This window comes from Oncorhynchus clarkii, chromosome 20 (assembly GCF_045791955.1).
Source record: "Oncorhynchus clarkii lewisi isolate Uvic-CL-2024 chromosome 20, UVic_Ocla_1.0, whole genome shotgun sequence".
In the NCBI taxonomy this organism is placed as follows: Eukaryota; Metazoa; Chordata; class Actinopteri; order Salmoniformes; family Salmonidae; genus Oncorhynchus; species Oncorhynchus clarkii.
This window is the reverse complement of record NC_092166.1, coordinates 77,132,337-77,154,298: the sequence shown is the minus strand read 5'-3', so window position 1 is coordinate 77,154,298 and position 21,962 is coordinate 77,132,337. Positions and strand designations below refer to the sequence as shown.

General features: G+C 39.2%; 1 protein-coding gene across 1 annotated transcript in view; it reads right to left on the bottom strand.

Moving 5' to 3' along the window:
* LOC139376933 (CUB and sushi domain-containing protein 1-like) overlaps positions 1-21,962 on the bottom strand; it is a 438,044-nt gene that overhangs the window by 145,366 nt on the left and 270,716 nt on the right. Inside the window, exons 6-12 of the mRNA XM_071119944.1 lie at positions 17,196-17,308; positions 15,852-15,929; positions 9,547-9,628; positions 8,945-9,069; positions 7,006-7,127; positions 565-668; positions 104-216 (exon numbers count right to left, since the gene is read on the bottom strand). Of these exons, the coding sequence (XP_070976045.1) occupies positions 104-216; positions 565-668; positions 7,006-7,127; positions 8,945-9,069; positions 9,547-9,628; positions 15,852-15,929; positions 17,196-17,308 (737 nt within the window). The remainder of the gene's footprint in view (positions 1-103; positions 217-564; positions 669-7,005; positions 7,128-8,944; positions 9,070-9,546; positions 9,629-15,851; positions 15,930-17,195; positions 17,309-21,962) is intronic.

Here is a 21,962-nt window from a genome sequence, read left to right as displayed (position 1 = left end):
ATGGCCTCAACATGAAATGGTAGATGTACAGGGTTTAAATCCGGGCCAAATCCATTATTTGGCAGACCGTTGCATATGTTCTCAAAGAGCATAGGAAGTGTACCTTCATATGTGGCCTTGAATCCTTGGGACCCGATGGTGTCATCAGACTGGAGATGGAGCCACATCTGGTTGCTCATACTGACTATCAGGTCAGGAACACTAGACCCTGTCAGCCTAAAACACATCACATGGAACTCAATGACTCATTAACTTATTGTCTCTTACCCACATCAGTAGTTTAATTTATTGTTTTCATGCTCCAAAAACTATGGTCATTATTTTCAAGTAAACGGGTAAATGTGTATTAATTACATGACAATTATGTTCAATGTATTATCAGAATAACTGCCCCAATCTATTGTCCTAGTTCGTCTGAGTAGACTACAGCATAGTTCGGTGCAACTTAAAAATCCTACAGTGAATGCTGCAGTGAAAGGTTTGAGTGGAAATATTGAGGGAAAGGTTCGAGGGAAAGTTTTGAGATAGTAAATGATAAATTCAGGGTATCTGCAGAATACTCACACATAGAGCACTCTCCTGGCATCGCCAATCTTCCCTCCATCCCCCACTGTTAGCGTGTCATATCCTCTCTCAAGATCAAACTCCTCAAAGGCAAGCTTGATAACCTGCTCAAAACAGGATATATGTTCCACATTGGTTCAAGGACAGCCATGATAACATGGCCGTAAACCATTTTGCAATTGAACTATTTACACAATGCTTATTTTGTTACTCTTCTATTCATTCTGATACAAAGTGCTTTATTTTCCTAGAAATGGTATCAATTAAAAATAATTAAATCATAGCAAATTCCCTTTAAAGTGGTTGGGATGTAGCCCTTTCCTGCAGTCAAATGACCTAGTGGCCTCATGGGTGGAATGTTATTCATATTTTTCATAATGGATAAACATTATAGAAGAAGAAAGAAAGCTGCAGAAAATGTGGTGGTTCTTTTGGAAACGGTTCTGTTATATTTCAGTCTTCTGTGATGTATATAAAGTGTAATATTGGGATGCAATTTCAAAATGTAATACATTTCAATACATTACATTACTGTATATCTGACATGGTACAAGTGTCTTCTTTTTTTTAAGCCCAAGACCATGTGTGTGAGGTGTATACTTTTGTTTCAAAGTAGATATGTTTAAGACTACCAAGAAAGACTCTGTGTGACCCTGATTTAGCCCACTGCAGTAATTAAATAAACATTTCAGGATTGGTGTGGTTTTGCATCAAAATCTAATAACAGTTGAATAGTGTAATGCTCTATGATTTAATTCTAACCATAGATCCCATGAAATAATATTGAGTCTTTTATCATGTATTGTAGAAAAACATCATAGTACTCTGGTATGCACCATAACAAACATAGCTTATTCATATTAGAGCAGCAAAAGACATCAACATTGCAGCTACTGCAGCTCTATACTTTCAAACACTTGTTGTGTGTGTGTTCTGTGGTAAACAGAATAATTAGCATTGCATAGTATTTGCAAAAAAAAAGCACTGCTGTCACAGCTACCAGGGAGACTAAAATAATGAAACCATGAAATACATTTGCAAATCATTTCGTGGTGGCAGTGCAATGATGAACTGGAAAAGAGCAGTTCAAGTATTTGCAATGCCTGGGCACGAACAAAGGCTTGAGAAAAAAAAGATGGCTCCACTTTTGATGCCGGCACAGGAAGAAAGGCAGTTAAAAGAAAATTGGATTTGAGCAGAGATTGCTTGAAGGGAAGAAATAAAGCTTAATTAGGACAAGCCCATTATCAACATCCTCAAATTCTCTCAATTGCACCATTAAATAACCATTATTCCCATCCATATTTTTTTCTCAGACTCAAAAGCAAATGTATTACCTGTGTAGGTTGGGCTATCCTCACTGAACTGTGTAGTACCAAGCCAAGGGGCCCAAAGTGAATGATCAATGTGAGAGCCTAAACCCTTGAGTACGAGTTCACTGATAGCCAGTTTGCTTTTCAAGAGCCACTTATAACTCACCCTGTCATGTAAACTCAACTATTCTGATATAAAACATTGCAGGGATTGATGATAATAATAGCTCATGTAAAGATCTAACACACACACACACACATTTTTCCTCAATGACCAATGACTGCTAACCAAGAATAATAGTCATTTTAATGGAACTTAACAATACAATAATAGATTTGTAGATTTGATAAACTTGGGTTTAATTAGACTGCGAAACCCTCTGTTTGTAATTCAATCTTCATGCATTGCACTTCAAAGCGCACAAAAACTCAATTGTCTAAGGATAATTCTGGCTTTGTGGCAATCCAATGTCCATGAGATGTCAATCTTTGTTGACCTTTGACATCTCCGCTCCAGCATGTGCCATCTGAGAGAAATCGCATTAAAGGAAAATTCCTTTTAAAATGCATCATACGGGGATGATTTCTGTATTTTTAAAGTTACTTCTCTTGAAAACTTGAGCGCTGACAAACAAAACATTTTGGGACTTTGTCAACAATGGACTAATAAAACAAAAGATTGTTTTTGGGTGGAGTTTTCCTTTAAAGAAAACCAATATCTGCTCAAATTGAATTCCAACCTATGCTTTAATAACAATGAAAAACAGACACTGTACAAATACATACAGCAATGCGATGAAGTCATGGTGACTGGAACAAGCCCATGTTCAAGCAGATAGACAGACAGGGCTAGGAATAAATGAGCAATTACACACTGACCTGCCATTTACAACACTAATAGAATATGGAGAGCAATATCCATCTCCATGGCGACTCCCTTTGGGCAGCCAGTAATGATTTAAAAACGCACCTATCCGACAGCCTCATTGGAGTGGTTAAATAATCATAGAAGGACATGTCTTGACCTCTAAAATGGGAAATATTTTGAATGACAGAGCAAGATTCCTAAATGTTCACACAATAGGAATGGGTAACACGATTTGTCAGCATAAATATGAATAGAAAGTATTGAGGCTCAATATGCTTGTAAGGTAATCAATCCACCCGTAATGAATTACAGAGTTCAAGATGCAAAAAGGATTAAGGAGATGTTTAAAATGGTAAACACAAAATTGTATCAGTCTAGATAGAGTATGCTAGAGCTATAGAGTACAATAAAGTCGACTGATTATAAAGAGGTAATCAATTAAGGGAAATTAATAATTTCTTACAACAAATACCAATGCGGAGGATTCATTTTATTCAATTAAATGTCAAGCTGTGCCATAACCGTACATACATCCTAAAACAGGTGACTGTTGGCACCCTTTACTAGTCTTCTCTTTATGTCTCTGGGATAACATACTGTCAACAGAGGTAAACATATGTTGTTGTTTTTTACGCAACTGTGATTCTGCTAAGCACCTCTGAAGTTTTTGGACAAGCAATCTGTGTGGAATGTCAAACTTTGTAGTAAGCAGTTTGAGGCAATCTTAAATGAGACGTCTACAATACCACCCTCTCAAATTACCCTGTCAAAAACAGAAAGGGTTTTTACAGAAGACTTAGCAAGAGGAGAAACAGCACTTGTGGTCTATATCAACACAATTGCAAGCTGACAGCGCACCTTGGTGATTGTTCCTTCACCTGGCTTATATACAATATTTTAGGGCACTATTGATTCTTTTGTTTTATACAGAACCGGAAGGCTGGTTCAATGGTTCTGTTTTGTCTTCATTTGTTGAAAAAACATCCATTTGACCTTCTATAGTTTGTTGATGTTTTGTAACTCATCCAAAATAATCACTGTCTGATTGGAACACCTGTCCCTATACAATTTGCCCATCGTTTCGTCTCCCCTCAATGATACTGTTTTGTCAAAAGCATCACACTATTTGTTTACGAATACTGTCTACCAGTTACATGCGCAAACACATCGGGGGTATATACAGTGCCTTGGCAAAGGATTCAGACCCCTTCACTTTTTCCACATTTTGTTATGTTTCAGCCTTATTCTACATTTTTATAAAGGTCCTCGCTAATGTATGCACAATTCCCATAATGACAAAGCAAAAACAAACAGGTTTTTAAAATGTTTGCAAATATAAAAAAAACAGAAATACCGTATTTACATAAGTATTCAGACCCTTTGCTATGAGACTCGAAATTGTGCTCATGTGCATCCTGTTTCCATTCATCATCCTTGAGATGTTTTTACAACTTGATTGGAGTCCTGTGGAAAATTCAGTTAAATGGACATGATTTGGAAGGACACACACTTGTCTATATAAGGTGCCACAGTTGACGGTTCATGTCAGAGCAAAAACCAAGCCATGAGGTAGTAGGAATTGTCCATAGAACTCAGAGACAGGATTGTGTCGAGGCACAGATCTGGGGAAGGCTACCAAAACATTTCTGTAGCATTGAAAGTCCAAAGGAACACAGTGGCCTCCATCATTCTTAAATGGAAGAAGTTTGGAACCACCAAGACTCTGCCTAGAGTTGGCCGCCCGGCCAGACTGAGAAATCGGGGGAGAATGGCCTTGGTCAAGGAGGTGACCAAGAACCCGATGGTCACTCTGACAGAGCTCCAGAGTTCCTTTGTGGAGATGGGAGAACCTTCCAGAAGGACAACCATATCTTCAGCACTCCACCAATCAGGCCTTTATGGTAGAGTGGACAGACGGAAGCCATTCCTCAGTAAAAGGCATATGACAGCACGCTTAAATGGCCTAAATGCCAAGCATCACGTTTGGAGGAAAGCAGGCACCGCTCATCACCTGGGCAATACCATCCTTATGGTGAAGAATGGTGGTGGCTGCATCATGCTGTGGGGATGTTTTCAGCTGCAGAGACTGGGAGGGAAAGATGAATGAAGCAAAGTACAGAGGGATCCTTGATGAAAACCTGCTCCAGAGGGCTCAGGAAATCAGACTCGGGTCGAAAGTTCACCTTCCAACAGGACAACGACCCTAAGCACACAGCCAAAACAATGCAGGAGTAGCTTCGGGACAAGTCTCTGAATGTCCTTGAGTGGCCCAGCCAGACCCCAGACTAGAACCCGATCGAACATCTCTGGAGAGACATGCAAATAGCTGTGCAGCGACGCTCCCCATCCAACCTGACAGAGCTTGAGAGGTTCTGCAGAAAATAATGTGGAAAAACTCCCCAAATACAGGTGTGCCAAGCTTGTAGGTTTATACCCAAGAAGACTCGAGAGTGTAATCGCTGCCAAGGGTGCTTCAACAAAGTACTGAGTAAAGGGTCTGAATACTTATGTAAATGTGATATTTAAAAAAAATTAAACCTGTTTTGCTTTGTCATTATTGTGTGTAGATTGATGAAGAAAAAAAACACATTTTTAATCCATTTTAGAATAAGGCTCTAACAAAATGTTCAAAAGGTTCAGGGGTCTGAATACTTTCCGAAGGCATGTATATTAATGTGCCAATTACTAAATTCATTACTGATTTGATTATTGTCATATTCCTATGACGGTATGCAAGGTGATGCTGAAATATACAGCTCAGGTTAGAGCATAACAAAAGTCCAATTGTGAGTCAAATTATAGTGTCCACTGAATGTGCATTTAAGGTGCATTTTCCAAAATTCAATATTCCCTGACAGGTGCTATGTCAGTGACTCTTCAAAAAAAAACTCTCTGGTGTGTTTCAATAAGTATGAACAAGATAGTAAAAAAGAAGAACAACTGTCAGCTCACTATCCCAAGAGACTCTAGGATCTCTGCAATTTTCGAGTCTCTTTTTCAATGTTTTAAAACCCAAGTCAAAACCCATGTTTTCCACAAAGATAAAGGTTCATATGTTTCAATGATGACATGCCACAAATATGAGAAGGAAATAATGAACAGTTTACTTCCGCAGCAAGTAATAATTACAGGTAAAAACATAATTCAGAACAGTAATTGAATTACAAGACATGGACTACTTTTGGATAATTCTACAGTTTAGAATTTGCTAAACTAATTGAGAATATGTTTAAGGAAAGGAACAAACGTATCAATTTGCACGGCAGACAGACAGGAACATTTTACAGAACTCTGGCCTTCGGGAGACGATTTAAAGGTTGAACTCACTTAATGAATCCAACGTGAATCTCTAATGAACATGTACAGTAGTAGGTGCAAGATACCTCCATTGTTATCAGGTTCTTGCTGAATTGGGCATGCTGAATACCTGGGTGACATGTCAAACTTTTAACAGCATTCTCAAACTACTTTGTAAAGTAATTTCTAGCTTGACTTAATTCACTTGAGTGCTGATCTGTGGCTGCACCAAGAAGGTGAAGTTCCATTAATTATGTTCATAGGGAGTTTTGGTTTCGAGGTGGACAGTGTTAATGGCAGCATAACAAATACTGGTGGTCACATGCAGAAATTAATTTGCATCAGAGATGCAGCAATTTACAGCCAAGTGACTAATTATTCATTTGTAATCCTTTTGAAGCGTTCCATTTCCTTTAAGGCACTCCTTCTTGAACTATCCATAATTTACCGCAGAAGATATGAATTACTGTTTGTTTTAGCTTTAGTGCTCTGACCCCTACGTGGCACAGAGGGATATAAAAGACAAGTAGAAACCAGTAATTAAACCGTTTTTAAGTGGGCCCTCTTTACAAAATAAGCTTTTTTTCTGTTAATTTCCCCATTATATTTGTTATGCTAATTTAGTGATTCAAATACCACTTGTATGCCAATGAACACAATGGCATTGCATTAATACCATATCATAATCATAATTATGTGCTTGGATACCCCTTTCGTTAGATGTCCTGTAGGTTCACTGTCACAATAAAATAGATTATCCTTCACCTACATCCAAAATAATGTGATTTTGACATAGCCCAACTTGCAAAATACAACACAAACTGAGTTAAATTATTGAAGTTGAACCATTCACCTTGCAAAGAGACTCATTAGCACGGCTATGCATGCTGATAACTCACTATGATATAAAGAAAGAAAATAAAAAGAAAGAAAGCAAAAAGAAAGAAAATAAATGTGACTCACCTTCCTATTGTCCAGTGCTGTTATGACCCAAACACAGTGGGCATTGTTGTCATACTGAACAGGGTAATTAGGAGAGGTGATGAAGCCCTTTGGTCCTCTTGAATTAGAACCACACGTTCTCGCTGTTGAAATAAAATACAAATACATTTATCAGACAAAAATAAGTAAATGCTACATTGGAAGGGAATACCTAGTCAGTTGCACCACAGAATGCATTCAACCTCAATGTATCTTCCGCATTTAACCAAACCACCCTGAGTCAGAGAAGAGTGGGGGGCTGCCTTAATCGATGTCATTGGTGTCCGGGAAGCAGTTGTTGTTGGGGATTAACTGCCTTGCTCAGGGGCAGAATGGAAGATTTTTCCACATTCCTGGCTCGGGGATTCAAACCAGCAACCTTTGGGTTACTGCACCTAATTACTGAACATTTAATTACTCATTACTTAACATTTATCCTGAAGATTGGTGAGTGAAATCATCAAGAGGTGAAGAAGCAGAGTCTGACATCACCCATTGTCTAGTTAAAATGACTGAAAATGATTAATTATGAAATCTCTGATGACTACGCCGTGCGCCTGTTAATTATCGAAGAGTCAGAGGGTTCTGAAGTTGGTAGAAAAAACTCCTAAACGAGCACATCCTTCATTCACAGGTCGGAAAAGCATTCTATAATTAACTCTAAATAATCACCTGGGATTATACATATCCGGGAGAGTACAGAGCAGCAGTGGATCTCTGGAGGCCTTTTAACTTCACATTTAATGGCTTCTACCTGGTACTTAGCTCCGCATGGAGAGGGTGATGGTGGAGAGAGGTCTGGGGGCGAGGGGGTAGTAGAGTGTTATTCTTAAAGGGTTTACCGGGCGACGCTGTGACAAAAAGTGTCTGGATCGATCAGTACTCCCCAGGAATGGTGCTAAGAAATTGTCAAACATGGTTACTCTTTCCTTCTGGATGGCTGACATACTGCCTCATTTCATTTTGATTAATGTCATCTGGAGGCCTGTGTCCTCTATGGCTTTGAAAGTTAGACCTCTGCGGATCTCACCTCCAGTGGGCATTAGCTGCCTGCACACACCAATAATACAACTGTAAGCCGATCATCAGTTACCATCAGTATAGCCTCAACTGTAATTTACAGTTTGGTAGCACTTAACCTAACCTATATGGATTGCGATTGCGATTATCTCCTGTGAAACAAAATAAAAAACATGTCATGCTTCCCTAAAAAAAACATGTAATGTTTACATAAAAAACATGTCATGCTTCCCCAACTCTAAATGGATAGGGCAAAAATATTAAAAAGTAAACAAATGTTATTATTTTTGTACACAGTATGTGCCAGCAAAAGTGAACCATACAGTCATAATAGTTTTGGAAGCTCATGTGGTATTAATCATAGCTATTAACAGTTCAAAAGCAGTTGCTACTTCTCACAGATGGCTAGCAACTACATGTCTCAATAAAGACATAAATAAGATGGTTCAATGCTTTTAAATCAAGGGGATTGAATCTTCAACAGCCTTTGTAAATTCCAGCTAAAGCCATGGTAATATGAAGAATAGAGAATATTCAAGTATTTGACCTGGCTAGTAGGTAACAGTTAAATCCTCTAAATACAATAATATCTGTACTGTCGGGCCTCACCATTAAACACCCCACACCCACCTCACCACTGGTGACGAGGTGTGACATTGTACATCTTAATTTGACTGGTTTCTCACAGCAGGAAAATAATCCTGCAGCAACAGGAAATATGAATTATGTGAAATGTTTAAGTGGAAATTTAAACTTTAGTAGCCTTTTTAGACATTGAATACACTACAAGTTTTGAATTTACAAATACTCTGCCACAACAGGGTGATCAAATTAAGAGAGCATATCTGTACCTACAGAAAGTGTTGCGATGGTAAAAGAGCCTGCCTGCGTTCACACTTACTGCGGCAGATAGGCCTGTGGTCACTCCATGCGGCCAACGTCTCTGTCACTCTCTGGCAAGTGATGCTCTTTGATCCCTGAAGCACATAGCTGTCATCACAGGAAAACTGGATGCTGGCTCCGACCCTGTAGGAATTGGAGAAACAAATGACCTGCCGCACAGAGCACGGCATCAACCCTCAACTCCTCAATGCCTGTGACAGACTTCCTTCTGTCAAATCTGCAACAAGCAACATGGGATAAAAAGTTTTCAATTTCCACCAGTAGATTGTTATGGTGTGTTCCAAACAACCAAGTGTAACTTTTTTTGGTCTGTGAACAAGTTTCCTCAATTTCTCAAATGTTTTTAGTTTTTAATGGTGATAAGTACATCTGCCTCCTTAACAAACCAGTAATGACCCTTGTTGAATTAAGGCATCTTCTCTAAGAGGGTCTTATCACCTATTGTGCGGGTCTAATTTCAGTCACTAATGGTGATGGCATAGCAGTGGGGGTTTAAAAATGCCTATTCCACACAGCAGGGATCGCCTTGATTAAAGCTGTTCCACACAGTTCCAAATTCACTGAGGCCAAACCTGATGAGAATGAAGCAAAGGAACCCACTGAAAGTCTGAGCCCATCCTCTTCCCATTCTCTGGAATCCCAGGATCTGGACAAATGTCTGCTGCCATGCCCCCTTGGCTCACTACAGAAAGAGGATAAAGGTGGAATACAGAGTGGTGAGAAAATAAGTACCAAATCTATTCAATTACTAGTGACAGATATTATAAAATAATACCATGAAAGTTATGCACCTCAAGTGCACTGTATAGTCTGGGTAAGTCAAATGTAATGTGATAAGCTTGATTGTACAGTTTTTATGTCTAGTTGATTAATTGACAGTACAAAATATACACACTGATGGTTTGAAAAAAGGTTAAGAGTTTGCTATGGGATTATACAGAGGCTCGGATACTTTTAACAAAGGCCCATATTGATGATCCATAACAGGTGCTGACAAGAATCGGAAAGGTATTATACTAGAAACACAGGGCCAGAAGCAAGAGACAATGGTGACAAACAGCACTCTCACAATCATAGGATTAGAGCAATTAATCCTAATTTCATGTTCTAACAAGATCACGCTCCATTAGTCTCAATGAAAGGAAATGATTCCTCTATCGCTGCCATTAATTCAGAAGCCATGAATGAATACAAAGATGAGTCCACTTACAATTACTGCATATTTAGATCATTGGCAGTAAAATTATCAATGAAAACTTTGGGAGACAATTTGGTCTAATAATGGCTTTCAGAATAGAAATTGCATCGATCATTGTGCGCTGTTGCACTGAAAACATTCATGTGAAGGAAGAAGTTAAAAGTCTCTAATGGCCATAACACAGACTGAAACAAATCATTACACCTAATCCCTCTCACAAAAGAGGTTTCTAACCTCAAGGGTATTTTTCTGGTTAAATAAAGGTTTCATAAAAACATTACAAAACAAAATGCATTGCATCTAACAGTCCTGGACAATACCCTGGATACAACGTTTAGTGTATATCCTGCAATATCATACACATTAAGTCATGTTAACATACACTGTGTAAAAAAGTGTACAAAACATTTTGAACATGACAGACTGACCAGGTAAATCCAGGTGAAAGCTATGATCCCTTATTGATGTCAATCAAATCAAATTGTATTTGTCACATGCACCGAATACAACAGATGTAGGTAGACCTTACCGTGAAATGCTTACTTACAAGCCCTTAACCAACAATGCAGTTTTAAGAAAATCACAAAAAAGTAAGCGATAATGCTAACAAATAATTAAGAGCAGCAGTAAATAACAATAGCGGGGCTATATACAGGGGGTACCGGTACAGAGTCAATGTCAATGTGCAGGGGGAACCGGTGTTGAGGTAATTGAGGTAATTATGTATATGTAGGTAGAGTTATTAAAGTGGCTATGCATAGATAACAACAGAGAGTAGCAGCAGCAATCAGCGTAGATGAAGGGGAGGAGAAAGGTTAACTTCTTTGGGACTGGGGGGCAGTATTGAGTAGCTCGGATAATAAGGTGCCCAGAGTAAACTGCCTGCTGCTCAGGCCCAAAAGCTAGAATATGCATATAATTAGTAGATTTTTTAAAAACTGTTTGAATGATGTCTGTGAAGTCCTGTGAGTGCCACCTGATGAAGATCATCAAAGGTTAGTGATTAATTTCATCTCTATTTCTGACTTTTGTGAGCCCTCTCCATGGCTGGAAAATGGCTGTATGGTTTTCTGTGACTAGGTGCTGACCTAACATAATAGTTTGGTGTGCTTTCGTGGTAAAGCCTATTTGAAATCGGACACTGTGGCTGGATTTACAATAAGTGTATCTTTAAAATGGTGTATAATACTTGTATGTTTGAGGAATTTTAATTATGGTATTTCTGTTGTTTTGAATTTGGCGCCCTGCAATTTCACTGGCTGTTGGCAAGGTGGGACGCTACCATCCCACATATCCCAGAGAAGTTAAATCATGATTTTTAAGCCTTGAGACATTTTAGACATGGATTGTGTATGTGTGCCATTCATAGGGTGAATGGGCAAGACAAAGATGTAAGTGCCTTTGAACGGGGTATGGTATTAGGCGCCAAGCACACCAGTTTGTCAAGAACTACAACACTGCTGGGTTTTTCACGCTCAACAGTTTCCCGTGTGTATCAAGAATGTTCCACCACACAAAGGACATCCAGCCAACTTGACACAACTGTAGGAAGCATTGGAGTCAACATGGGCCATCATCCCTGTGGAACGCTGTCGACACCTTGTAGAGTCCATGCCCCAACGAACTGAGGCTTTTCTGAAGGCAAAAGGGGGTGAAACTCAATATTAGGAAAGGTCTGTTTCGTATGTTAGCATATGCACAATTGCAAATTTACGTAAGAAGTTCTGTAAATTGTATGACCATTTTCTTACCAAGAGTTGGATAGGTGCATTTATCAAAATAATAATCTATTTTTATAGTGAACTTGATAATAAGCTTTGCTTAAAGAGAAATAAATGAACAGGTGGGTCAACAGCTATAGAAATAAAACAGCCTATACAAGTAAATGTTTCATCATAACATTTGTATGGGTTGCATTCAGATATGAAATATGTATTTCCACCTTGTGATGACAGGAGCTTTAATGATTCACTGCTCGTGGCAATATAACGAAAACAAACTGTGAAAAGGTCATGCTTCATAGCATATCCTCTTCCACCATTCCTGTGCCAGTGTGTGTTTGTGTTCTCACCTTAATTTCTGCATCATTCTGTCACATAACCTCAGTTTGTTTACGGGCCCAGAACCACATTAGGTCATCTTACACATCATTTTAACTTGGTCACAAAAAGCTGGTGCAAAAGGCATTGAAAAAAAAAATGTTTTTTTATTGTTGCCCTTTTTCCATCCATTCCTTTTGATGCACTGCACAGTAATCACAGACTACAGAATCCTTTCATTCTGTAAACAATTTCTATGTGTGAACTCTCAATGTACCATGTGGTTTTAGTGACCATTGGTTTTAGTGACCATTACTTTCTATAAAAAAATCAACATGCTACATGCGAGAAATCGTATATTGGAGGACATGTACAGATGTAGGATTTTTATTTGAACCAGTATGCCACAGCAGGAAATTAATCCTGCAGCAACAGGAAATGTGGATTATAATTAATGGTCATTTTTTTGTAGGGGTTGATACATTTTTTGTTAGGGCAAATAAAGTCTGAAATTACAAACTTTAGAAGCCTTTTTAAACCTTGAATACACTATAAGAGTGATCAAATGAAGATCACACAAGTGCATTTGAGAATGTATTAACCCTATCCCATGAAATCCGGTGCAATAATAATGCTAAAATGTTCATTTCAAGTCAAGGTCAGAGAATGTGTTGATGGAGTGAGCGGCATGGACAGCCATTGCTATCCCTTTTGATCAACTGTCATGTATTTCTGTTTGATGTTGTCTTCAAATGTCACCTCCTGTGAATGCTGATATTAGTTTTAAAAAGTTCCACCATCCAATCAAAGCTTTTGTCTGTTTGCACCACCATTTCTGCTTCCTGTTCTGCCCAGTGATAATCTTACTCCACTTTTCTGTGTTATGACTTTGGTTTGAAAATGAAAAGGATCATGACTTTACTTTCATACTAGTTTTATTTCTTATGTTAATAAAGCTATTTTGTTGGTCAGCGTGTTTTTTTAGCAGGGAATTTATAACAGAGAGAACAGAGTTTCCATGGCTGCCTAGTTTGGGATTTGAAGTAACACTGAATATGCTTGGGATGGTATTCAGTGAGGTCATCATGATACAACAGACAACACTCAGAAAGATTCACGTACTAAAGTATCTAATACAGTATCTACTACAATATCTACTACAGTATCAACAGTATCTACTACAGTATCTACGATGGTATCTACAGTATCTACTACAATATCTACTACAGTATCTACTAAATGATCTACTACAGTATCTACTGTATCTACTACTGTATCTACGATGGTATCTACAGAATCTACTACAGTACCTACAGTATAGTATCTACTGTAGATACAGTACCTATTACATTATCTTCTACACTATCTTCTACAGTATCTACTACTGTACAGTATCTGGTATGTTATAGGTAAAGCTAAGACAATTTTAGATAGTGACCAATGTAGCTTGAATAATAAACTTCTTCCTTTAGGCCTGCATTTTTCTGCTACCCAATGTTAATCACAATAGAACAAAGAACTCTTTCATCCCACATGCAATCAATCTGCTAAACTTGTGCAGGTAGAGGTGCTTCTTTTGATCGGGAATTGGAGACCATCAAAAGGAAGGGTAATTAATAACCACACACTATTGTATTCTCCCGCAGATAATTCTGCAATAAACTGTGGAAGCATTTATTTCCCTTCTATATTATGTTGTTATCCTAAGCATTGGATCTAGTCTAGTTTTAAAAAGCTGGCAAACAATTTACAGAGGTGGGCAGCCAGTTTGGATCAGTATCAATTCATTCTTGGTCCAATGGGGATACCCCTTTGATGACAAACACAGGCTCCACACTGTGTAGGTGGTTGGAATTTTTACCCCGTGAAAAATGAGAAGCCATCTTGGTGATCAATGTCAGACAACTTTCCAGCCATCAGCAAAATTTACAAAAAATCTGCCTTTTCAATGAAGATTAAAATAATTCTGTCCAACTGAAATTTAGCTGTAGTAATTAGATGTCTTGGAGGATATGAGGAGAAGGCTGGCTATACATCCAGGGTTTGGCCAGAGTGCATGATTTTACACCTCTGCTCTTTAAATGAGCACCATGGGATCTTTAATGACCACAGTGAGTCAGGACCTGAACTTAATCCCTCATCTAAAAGTGTCTGGTGATGGTGATAATATACATATTCATATATGAATGACCACATCAATTCTGCCTTTGCAGAATTTAGAATGTTTTAATGGCAGTTAAGAGTTACAAACTTGGTTAATAATTACCTGAGCCTATTGATGCTATTCAAGTATATAAAGTGGACTTGTTTTATACACTGCATTATGTTGCCGAGTTGACAAGGTTGCCTTACACCAGCGTCACAATTTTTTGTTTTGTTTTTATAATTGCTATTTGTTTATCCATCCAGGATCACCATATATTGTACCTGAAATGTAAATTCTAGATTAGAAATGGTGCCTCACTTTTGCAAAGTCAGCCATTTAGTAACACTAATTGCAATAGAACAGGCTTTATGAAGCATAGCATGGAACAAATTATTAATACAATTTAATGTGGTGTTAAAGAGGGGGTTGTTTTCCCCATACCATTATAGATAGCATCAAGGGCATCTTTTGGAAAACACATTATGGAAATTGTGCAGACATTAAATGCTAAGCAAACACTCTAAATTGGATTATGGTATGTGTGTACATATGGATGTGTGAAAATCATCATGATCAATTATGCACAGAATTATGTGTGATAGCAACTCATGTCTAACTGATAATCAAACATATTACCATTTTTTTTTAAATATCTATAAAAAAAAATACCATGACCTTAATTGTATGGAGACATTTCTTCCCTGGAAACACAGTAGAGGTACTAGCTGGGTTTGAAACGCATTTTGGGCCACTAGCCAGTGTGAATAAAAAAAGTTCAATGTATTTCTTGTAACAGCGTTTTGATCAAAGGTGGATATTTGTCATGTCAAAGAGATTGTATGCGCACATACATACAGATGTAGGATCTTAATTTGATCACCCACTTTGACACTTCAGACATGATTTCCCTTAAGGAAACTGTAGCAACCACTACAAAAATGTCCATTAATTAATAATATAATTCATAATTTCCTGTTGCTGCAGGTTCATTTTCATGCTGTAGCAAACTGTCTCAAATTAAGATCCTCCATCTGTATCCATACACGCATCACATCGGGAACCACCTGATCACCATGCATATGCATACGTCAGACTGGGTGGATTTAGTATATAATAAATCTGGCAGATAAAATCTGTTAGTATACCCCCTGGGTAATGAATAGCAATTGTGCAATAGAATTATGCACATATTTACATTGATCATATAACTGTCAATGGACCGATACAGATGGCATGAATTTATACACAAAGAGGGCTTGTCCAATGTATGTGGAGATCCGTAGGATGAAATATCACTCAGTTTGACTTAACTTTGTAAGAAAACCTACTTCGTTTGACTAAATACCACATCCTAAATTCTTATCGTAATTTAAAAAGCTTATCAGAAGTGTACAATTCTGGACTGTTTGGACTGCCTGGGGAAAGAAAACACTATTTAAGATATGCTTGATTTTATGATAGTGCGATTACAAATGTAATGTGGGTAAAAACGGAACCTCCGTGAGCATAAGAAAGTACTTACAAACAGCATTTTTGTGGTTTGTGTCTTTGCTTGGAAGCATTTTCACCCCTCTTGACTTCAGCTCAATGGCCTTTTTCACTGTTGGAGAGAGAAAATAGTGCACATTATAATCCGTTTATGTAATTAGCATATATTATATATTATTATTATATTAATTAGCAAAACACCCTAAGAGCAAAGGCTGAAAGAAAATGTGTCACAACGTGCAAACACTATTGTGAGATTCCTTGCTATGCAAGCAGCTTCCCCCTCTCTCTCTCTGTCCCTCCCTGCCTCCCCCAAATCCTTTGAAGATGGGGTTTACTGTAGAAGTTCACAAGCAGAGATGTCAAGCTGTCCTCCAGGTGATTGCAGAGGGCCAGGAGGGTGCCAATGTGCCCAGGCTTCCATGCGCTTGCAAGTTGGAATTTATTAGGATGACTCATGCAATGTAGGCAGTTCTGCAGGGTAGTCACTAGCTGGCACAGCCACAAAGTTATAAAATCTGATTTTAAACCTAACCCTAACCTTAACCACACCGCTAACCTTATACCCAAACCTAACCTTAAATTTAGACCAAAAAGCAAATGTTTGTTTTTATGATTTTTTACGATGTATAGCCAATTTTGACTTTGCAGCTGGCCCATCTAGATCGCTCAGCTCTGCATCCAGGACAAGATTCATCCCAATAAACGTCAACCAGCCTTATTGGGTCTGTGGTGTTTAGTCTTTATGGATCAGTACATCCAAGGCACAGGAGTCATTTGTTGTGCAGGGCAAAGGAGGGCCAGCTTGTGAATAGTGGTGGCCACACAGTCACCTAACACCACTGGGCTCAGCACCCAGCAGGCAGTGCACTTGATGCGTAGCCTGCATTTTTGTCAGCGGGAGCCAATTTGGATTTGGATACAACTCGGAATCTAATCTGGTAATTATGTCATGCAGGGAAGCTAATTAAACCCTGAGAAAGCTCAAATAGGTTCAGTGTGAGTTATCCTCTCTCCAGTATGACTTCATCCCCTTGCCAGGTATTAATAAAAGGAGTATTGTAATTTTACCGGAAAATACACACAAATCCTAAATAATTGAAATATAATGTGCAGACTGGGTTTAGTTTCCCAACTCTCTTTTAGTCAGAAGTATCTTAGACTACACTTAATGACTAAGCCTGGAGGGCCTCAAGCCGTGTTGAACTTCGTAAAAAGAAACCAGACAAATACCTGCGAACCGTGTGCTGGCAGAATCCAGGCCAGGCCAAGACATCATGTTTAGCTGAACTCTGGCAAAGAACTCACTGCCATGTGCACTGATGACTGCCTGCAATGGGAAGGGATCTTTCCTAGACCTCTGACACTGACCCCTTACCTTGGTACTGGGCACTAAATCCTTTCCGCCGATGGTTGCTGTCTGATGTGAAATGTAGCCGTAGCCAGTTCTTGCTGCTGATGACAGGGGAAGGTAGATTCATACCGGTCAGCCTGGAAGAAAATAAGATTCTAATTTCAACCAAGTGACCCAACACCTCCATCAAAATGAAACACATGGGCCGCTGTTAGTAACAATGGAACATATGCACTGCATGACTTCAGGAATCATTGCAGAGTGAATTAACTGGTAGGAATGCTAAGTGTACATACCAGATCAAATGGTTAATATAACAACATTTGTGTTGTAAAATCACACACATGGTTTACTCTAGCTGGAATTATACAATGTCATACTCAATTCGAAAGCAGTTTGTTTTATATTTTGCAGGGTTAACTTAGCTGCTCTAGCCCATTTACTTCACAGATGCCATTTCAGAATGGCTGTATTGCTCCATTCTTCTGGTTTAAATGGTTTAACAACAAGCTAAGTGCATATCCCACAGTGTGCAAACATGTGCATTAACTTTCTGTGTCTGCTTTGTGTTTGCAAGCATGGATGTTCAATTTGGAGGATGAAGAACTCTGTAGGATGAAGAACGCTGGAGGATGAAGAACCCTGGAAGATGAAGAATGCTGTAGGATGAAGCATGCTGGAGGATGAAGAATGCTGTAGGATGAAGCATGCTGGAGGATGAAGAACCATGGGGGATGAAGAACCCTGGAGTATAAAGAACCCTGGATGAAGAACCTTGGAGGATGAAGAACCATGAAGGAGGAAGAACCCTGGAGTATAAAAAACCCTGGATGAAGAACCCTGAAGGTTGAAGAAACCTGGATGGAGAACCCTGGAGAATGAAGAACCCTGGATGAAGAACCCTGGATGAAGAACCTTGGAGGAGGAAGAACCCTGGATGAAGAACCCTGGGTGATGAAGAACCCTGGAGTATAAAGAACCCTGGATGAAGAACATTGGAGGATGAAGAACCCTGGAGTATAAAGAAACTTGGATGAAGAACCCTGGGGGATGAAGAACCCTGGAGTATAAAGAACCCTGGAGTATAAAGAACCCTGGAGTATAAAGAACCCTGTGTCATGACGTTGGCCTGTGGGTAAGGTTTATGACCTGTCACGATCGTCATGGGAAGAAGTGGACCAAAGCGCAGTGTGGTACGTGTTCATTCTATTTATTTATTTAATGAACACCAACAACAACAAAACAAATAAGAATGTGACGTACTGCAGGGTAAAATAGCAACCAATGCAAAAATAAGATCCCACAAATGGAAGAGGGAAAATGGACTGCCTAAGTATGATTCCCAATCAGAGACAACGATGGACAGCCTCTGATTGGGAACCACAGATAACATAGAATGCCCACCCCAAATCACACCCTGACCTAACCAAATAGAGAAATAAAACGGCTCTCTAAGGTCAGGGCGTGACATGACCCCCCATAAATACCTTTCTCCCCTCTCTCTCTTGACTCTACTGAAGGACTCTTGAATAGCCTTTGTTAAACATAGAGAGTCTGGGAACATCAAACGTTGGGGGGAAAAGAACCATATTACGGTAATAGAACCATTTGAAAATATGCGTTGGTACTTAATGAATATGATGTCAGTTCGGTTGTCATCTGAGACATTATGACAGGACGACATAAACTGTATCTGGGAAAGTCTACACATTCTAGTTATCAGATTCACATGGAATAGTGTGCAATTTAAATGTTTGAATATGAAACTATTTGTGAAAAGATTACATTTTTAAAAAATCCAGAAAATCACATTGTAGGATTTTTAATGAATTTATTTGCAAATTATGGTGGAAAATAAGTATCTGGTCACCTACAAACAAGCAAGATTTCTGGCTCTCACAGACCTGTAACTTCTTCTTTTAGAGGCTCCTCTGTCCTCCACTCGTTACCTGTATTAATGGCACCTGTTTGAACTTGTTATCAGTATAAAAGACACCTGTCCACAACCTCAAACAGTCACACTCCAAACTCCACTATGGCCAAGACCAAAGAGCTGTCAAAGGACACCAGAAACAAAATTGTAGACCTGCACCAGGCTGGGAAGACTGAATCTGCAATAGGTAAGCAGCTTGGTTTGAAGAAATCAACTGTGGGAGCAATTATTAGGAAATGGAAGACATACAAGACCACTGATAATCTCCCTCGATCTGGGGCTCCACGCAAGATCTCACCCTGTGGGGTCAAAATGTTTACAAGAATGGTGAGCAAAAATCCCAGAACCACACGGGGGAGACCTAGTGAATGACCTGCAGAGAACTGGGACCAAAGTAACAAAGCCTACCATCAGTAACACACTACGCCGCCAGGAACTCAAATCCTGAAGTGGCAGACGTGTCCCCCTGCTTAAGCCAGTACATGTCCTGGCCCGCCTGAAGTTTGCTAGAGAGCATTTGGATGATCCAGAAGAAGATTGGGAGAATGTCATATGGTCAGATGAAACCAAAAATATAACATTTGGTAAAAACTCAACTCGTCGTGTTTGGAGGACAAAGAATGCTGAGTTGCATCCAAAGAACACCATACCTACTGTGAAGCATGGGGGTGGAAACATCATGCTTTGGGGCTGTTTTTCTGCAAAGGGACCAGGACGACTGATCCGTGTAAAGGAAAGAATGAATGGGGCCATGTATTGTGAGATTTTGAGTGAAAACCTCCTTCCATCAGCAAGGGCATTGAAGATGAAACGTGGCTGGGTCTTTCAGCATGACAATGATCCCAAACACACCGCCCGGGCAACGAAGGAGTGGCTTCGTAAGAAGCATTTCAAGGTCCTAGAGTGGCCTAGCCAGTCTCCAGATCTCAACCCCATAGAAAATATTTGGAGGGAGTTGAAAGTCCGTGTTTCCCAGCAACAGCCCCAAAATATCACTGCTCTAGAGGAGATCTGCATGGAGGAATGGGCCAAAATACCAGCAACAGTGTGTGAAAACTTTGGGAAGACTTACAGAAAACGTTTGACCTCTGTCATTGCCAACAAAGGGTATATAACAAAGTATTGAGAAACTTTTGTTATTGACCAAATACTTATTTTCCACCATAATTTGCAAATAAATTAATAAAAAATCCTACAATATGATTTTCTGGATTTCCGAGGACGATAGGACGACGGTTAAAAAGGACTAACATGTCAACTACAGAACTAAGCCAACCTCAGCGTGAGCTTTGGTTGTGAATGGTATGAACTTTGAACTCTTATTCACTAAAGAAGTGAGACATCCTAGCCGTTGAGTTAGCAGCGGCCGCTGTAAACATGGGCTAGGAAAGGATGGACGACGTATCCAGTCTAACACACAGCGACGATACTACAACGTATCCAAATTACCACCAGAGACATTCTTCCGAGGACAGGAAGATCTCTGTTGGCCAATACGGCCAGCATCTACTACCAACCTACCAAAGCGCAGCGGTAATTTAGAATGCATAAGATACTGTATTTACGATAGCATGGCTTCTCCCTTTGTTCCTCAGTCTTCCCCCTCTTTCACTCAAACCCAACCCCCTTTCCTTTGTGTAACAAGAAATTATGTCGGCTCCATCCACCAGGGACGTTTTCTGTATGACATAATTTGCATTCTGTGTGTATGTAATTCTGTATGATTAGTTAGGTGTTCAGTAAATAAATAATTAAACCCAATTTTGTATTGCTGATTCAACTTGTTAGCCAGGGTTCGTGAAGACCAAGAATGTACAACTTTCAGATGAGACTGAAATAAGGTGACGATTAATATTGACTGCTATTAATGTAAAATATTACTATGTCTTTCAGAGTTTATTTGGAAGATAACAGCTCTATAAACACTATTTCGTGGTGCCCCGACTTTCTAGTTAATTACATTTACATGATTAGCTCAATCAGGTAATATTAATTACAGAGAAAGGATTTTATAGAATAGCATGTCATATCACTTAATCCGGCAAAGCCAAAGACACGACACCTGGATGAAGAACCCTGGGGGATAAATAACCCTGGAGTATAAAGAACCCCGGATGAAGAACCTTGGAGGATGAAGAACCCTGGAGGATGAAGAACCCTTGAGTATGCATTATACATCTGGAGTCTACTTTGGATTTTTTTCTCTCTGAGTAATTGTATTAGTCTAGAATAATGTAATTTTCACATTTGTTGAGCACGCAATATAGCTGGCTAATTGTATTATTTATTTGATACAGTCTTTTTTTGCTCATCTTTATCAAGGGTGCCAATAATTTGGGAGGTGACAGTACAGTTATCTTTCAAATCAATCTTTACCGACATGCTGTGCTATCTGTATTTCCCGATCATAATGAAGTCTTTATGGGAAGCAGCTTTGGTGATGGAGTGGGTCGCTGCAGGTGAAGCAATTTAGGTAAAGTACCTCAGACCATGGACACATGATTGTTCCACCAAACACCTCAGGCATTTTAAGTCCAGTTCAATCTCTGTTTATTTCAATAGCCTCCCAGCAACTGAAACCAATACCTGTTCATTAGCCAACTCTTAAATCTTCACAAACAGTACTAAAAACACAGTGGTTATTTCAAGTACAGCAGCAATTTCCTTTTAATTCTTGCTCCTTTTCCTTGTGCCTTGTATTGGGAAGACCTTTGCCTTATTTCTGCTCAGACTGCCTCTTCCTCTCAGCCTAGTTTTCACACTCCAATGAACAACACTGTTAAAAAAGAAATAGAGAAAAAACCCAAACACCACTCAGCAGTAATTGCTATTCGCTCACTGTCCTGTGCCAACTTCGG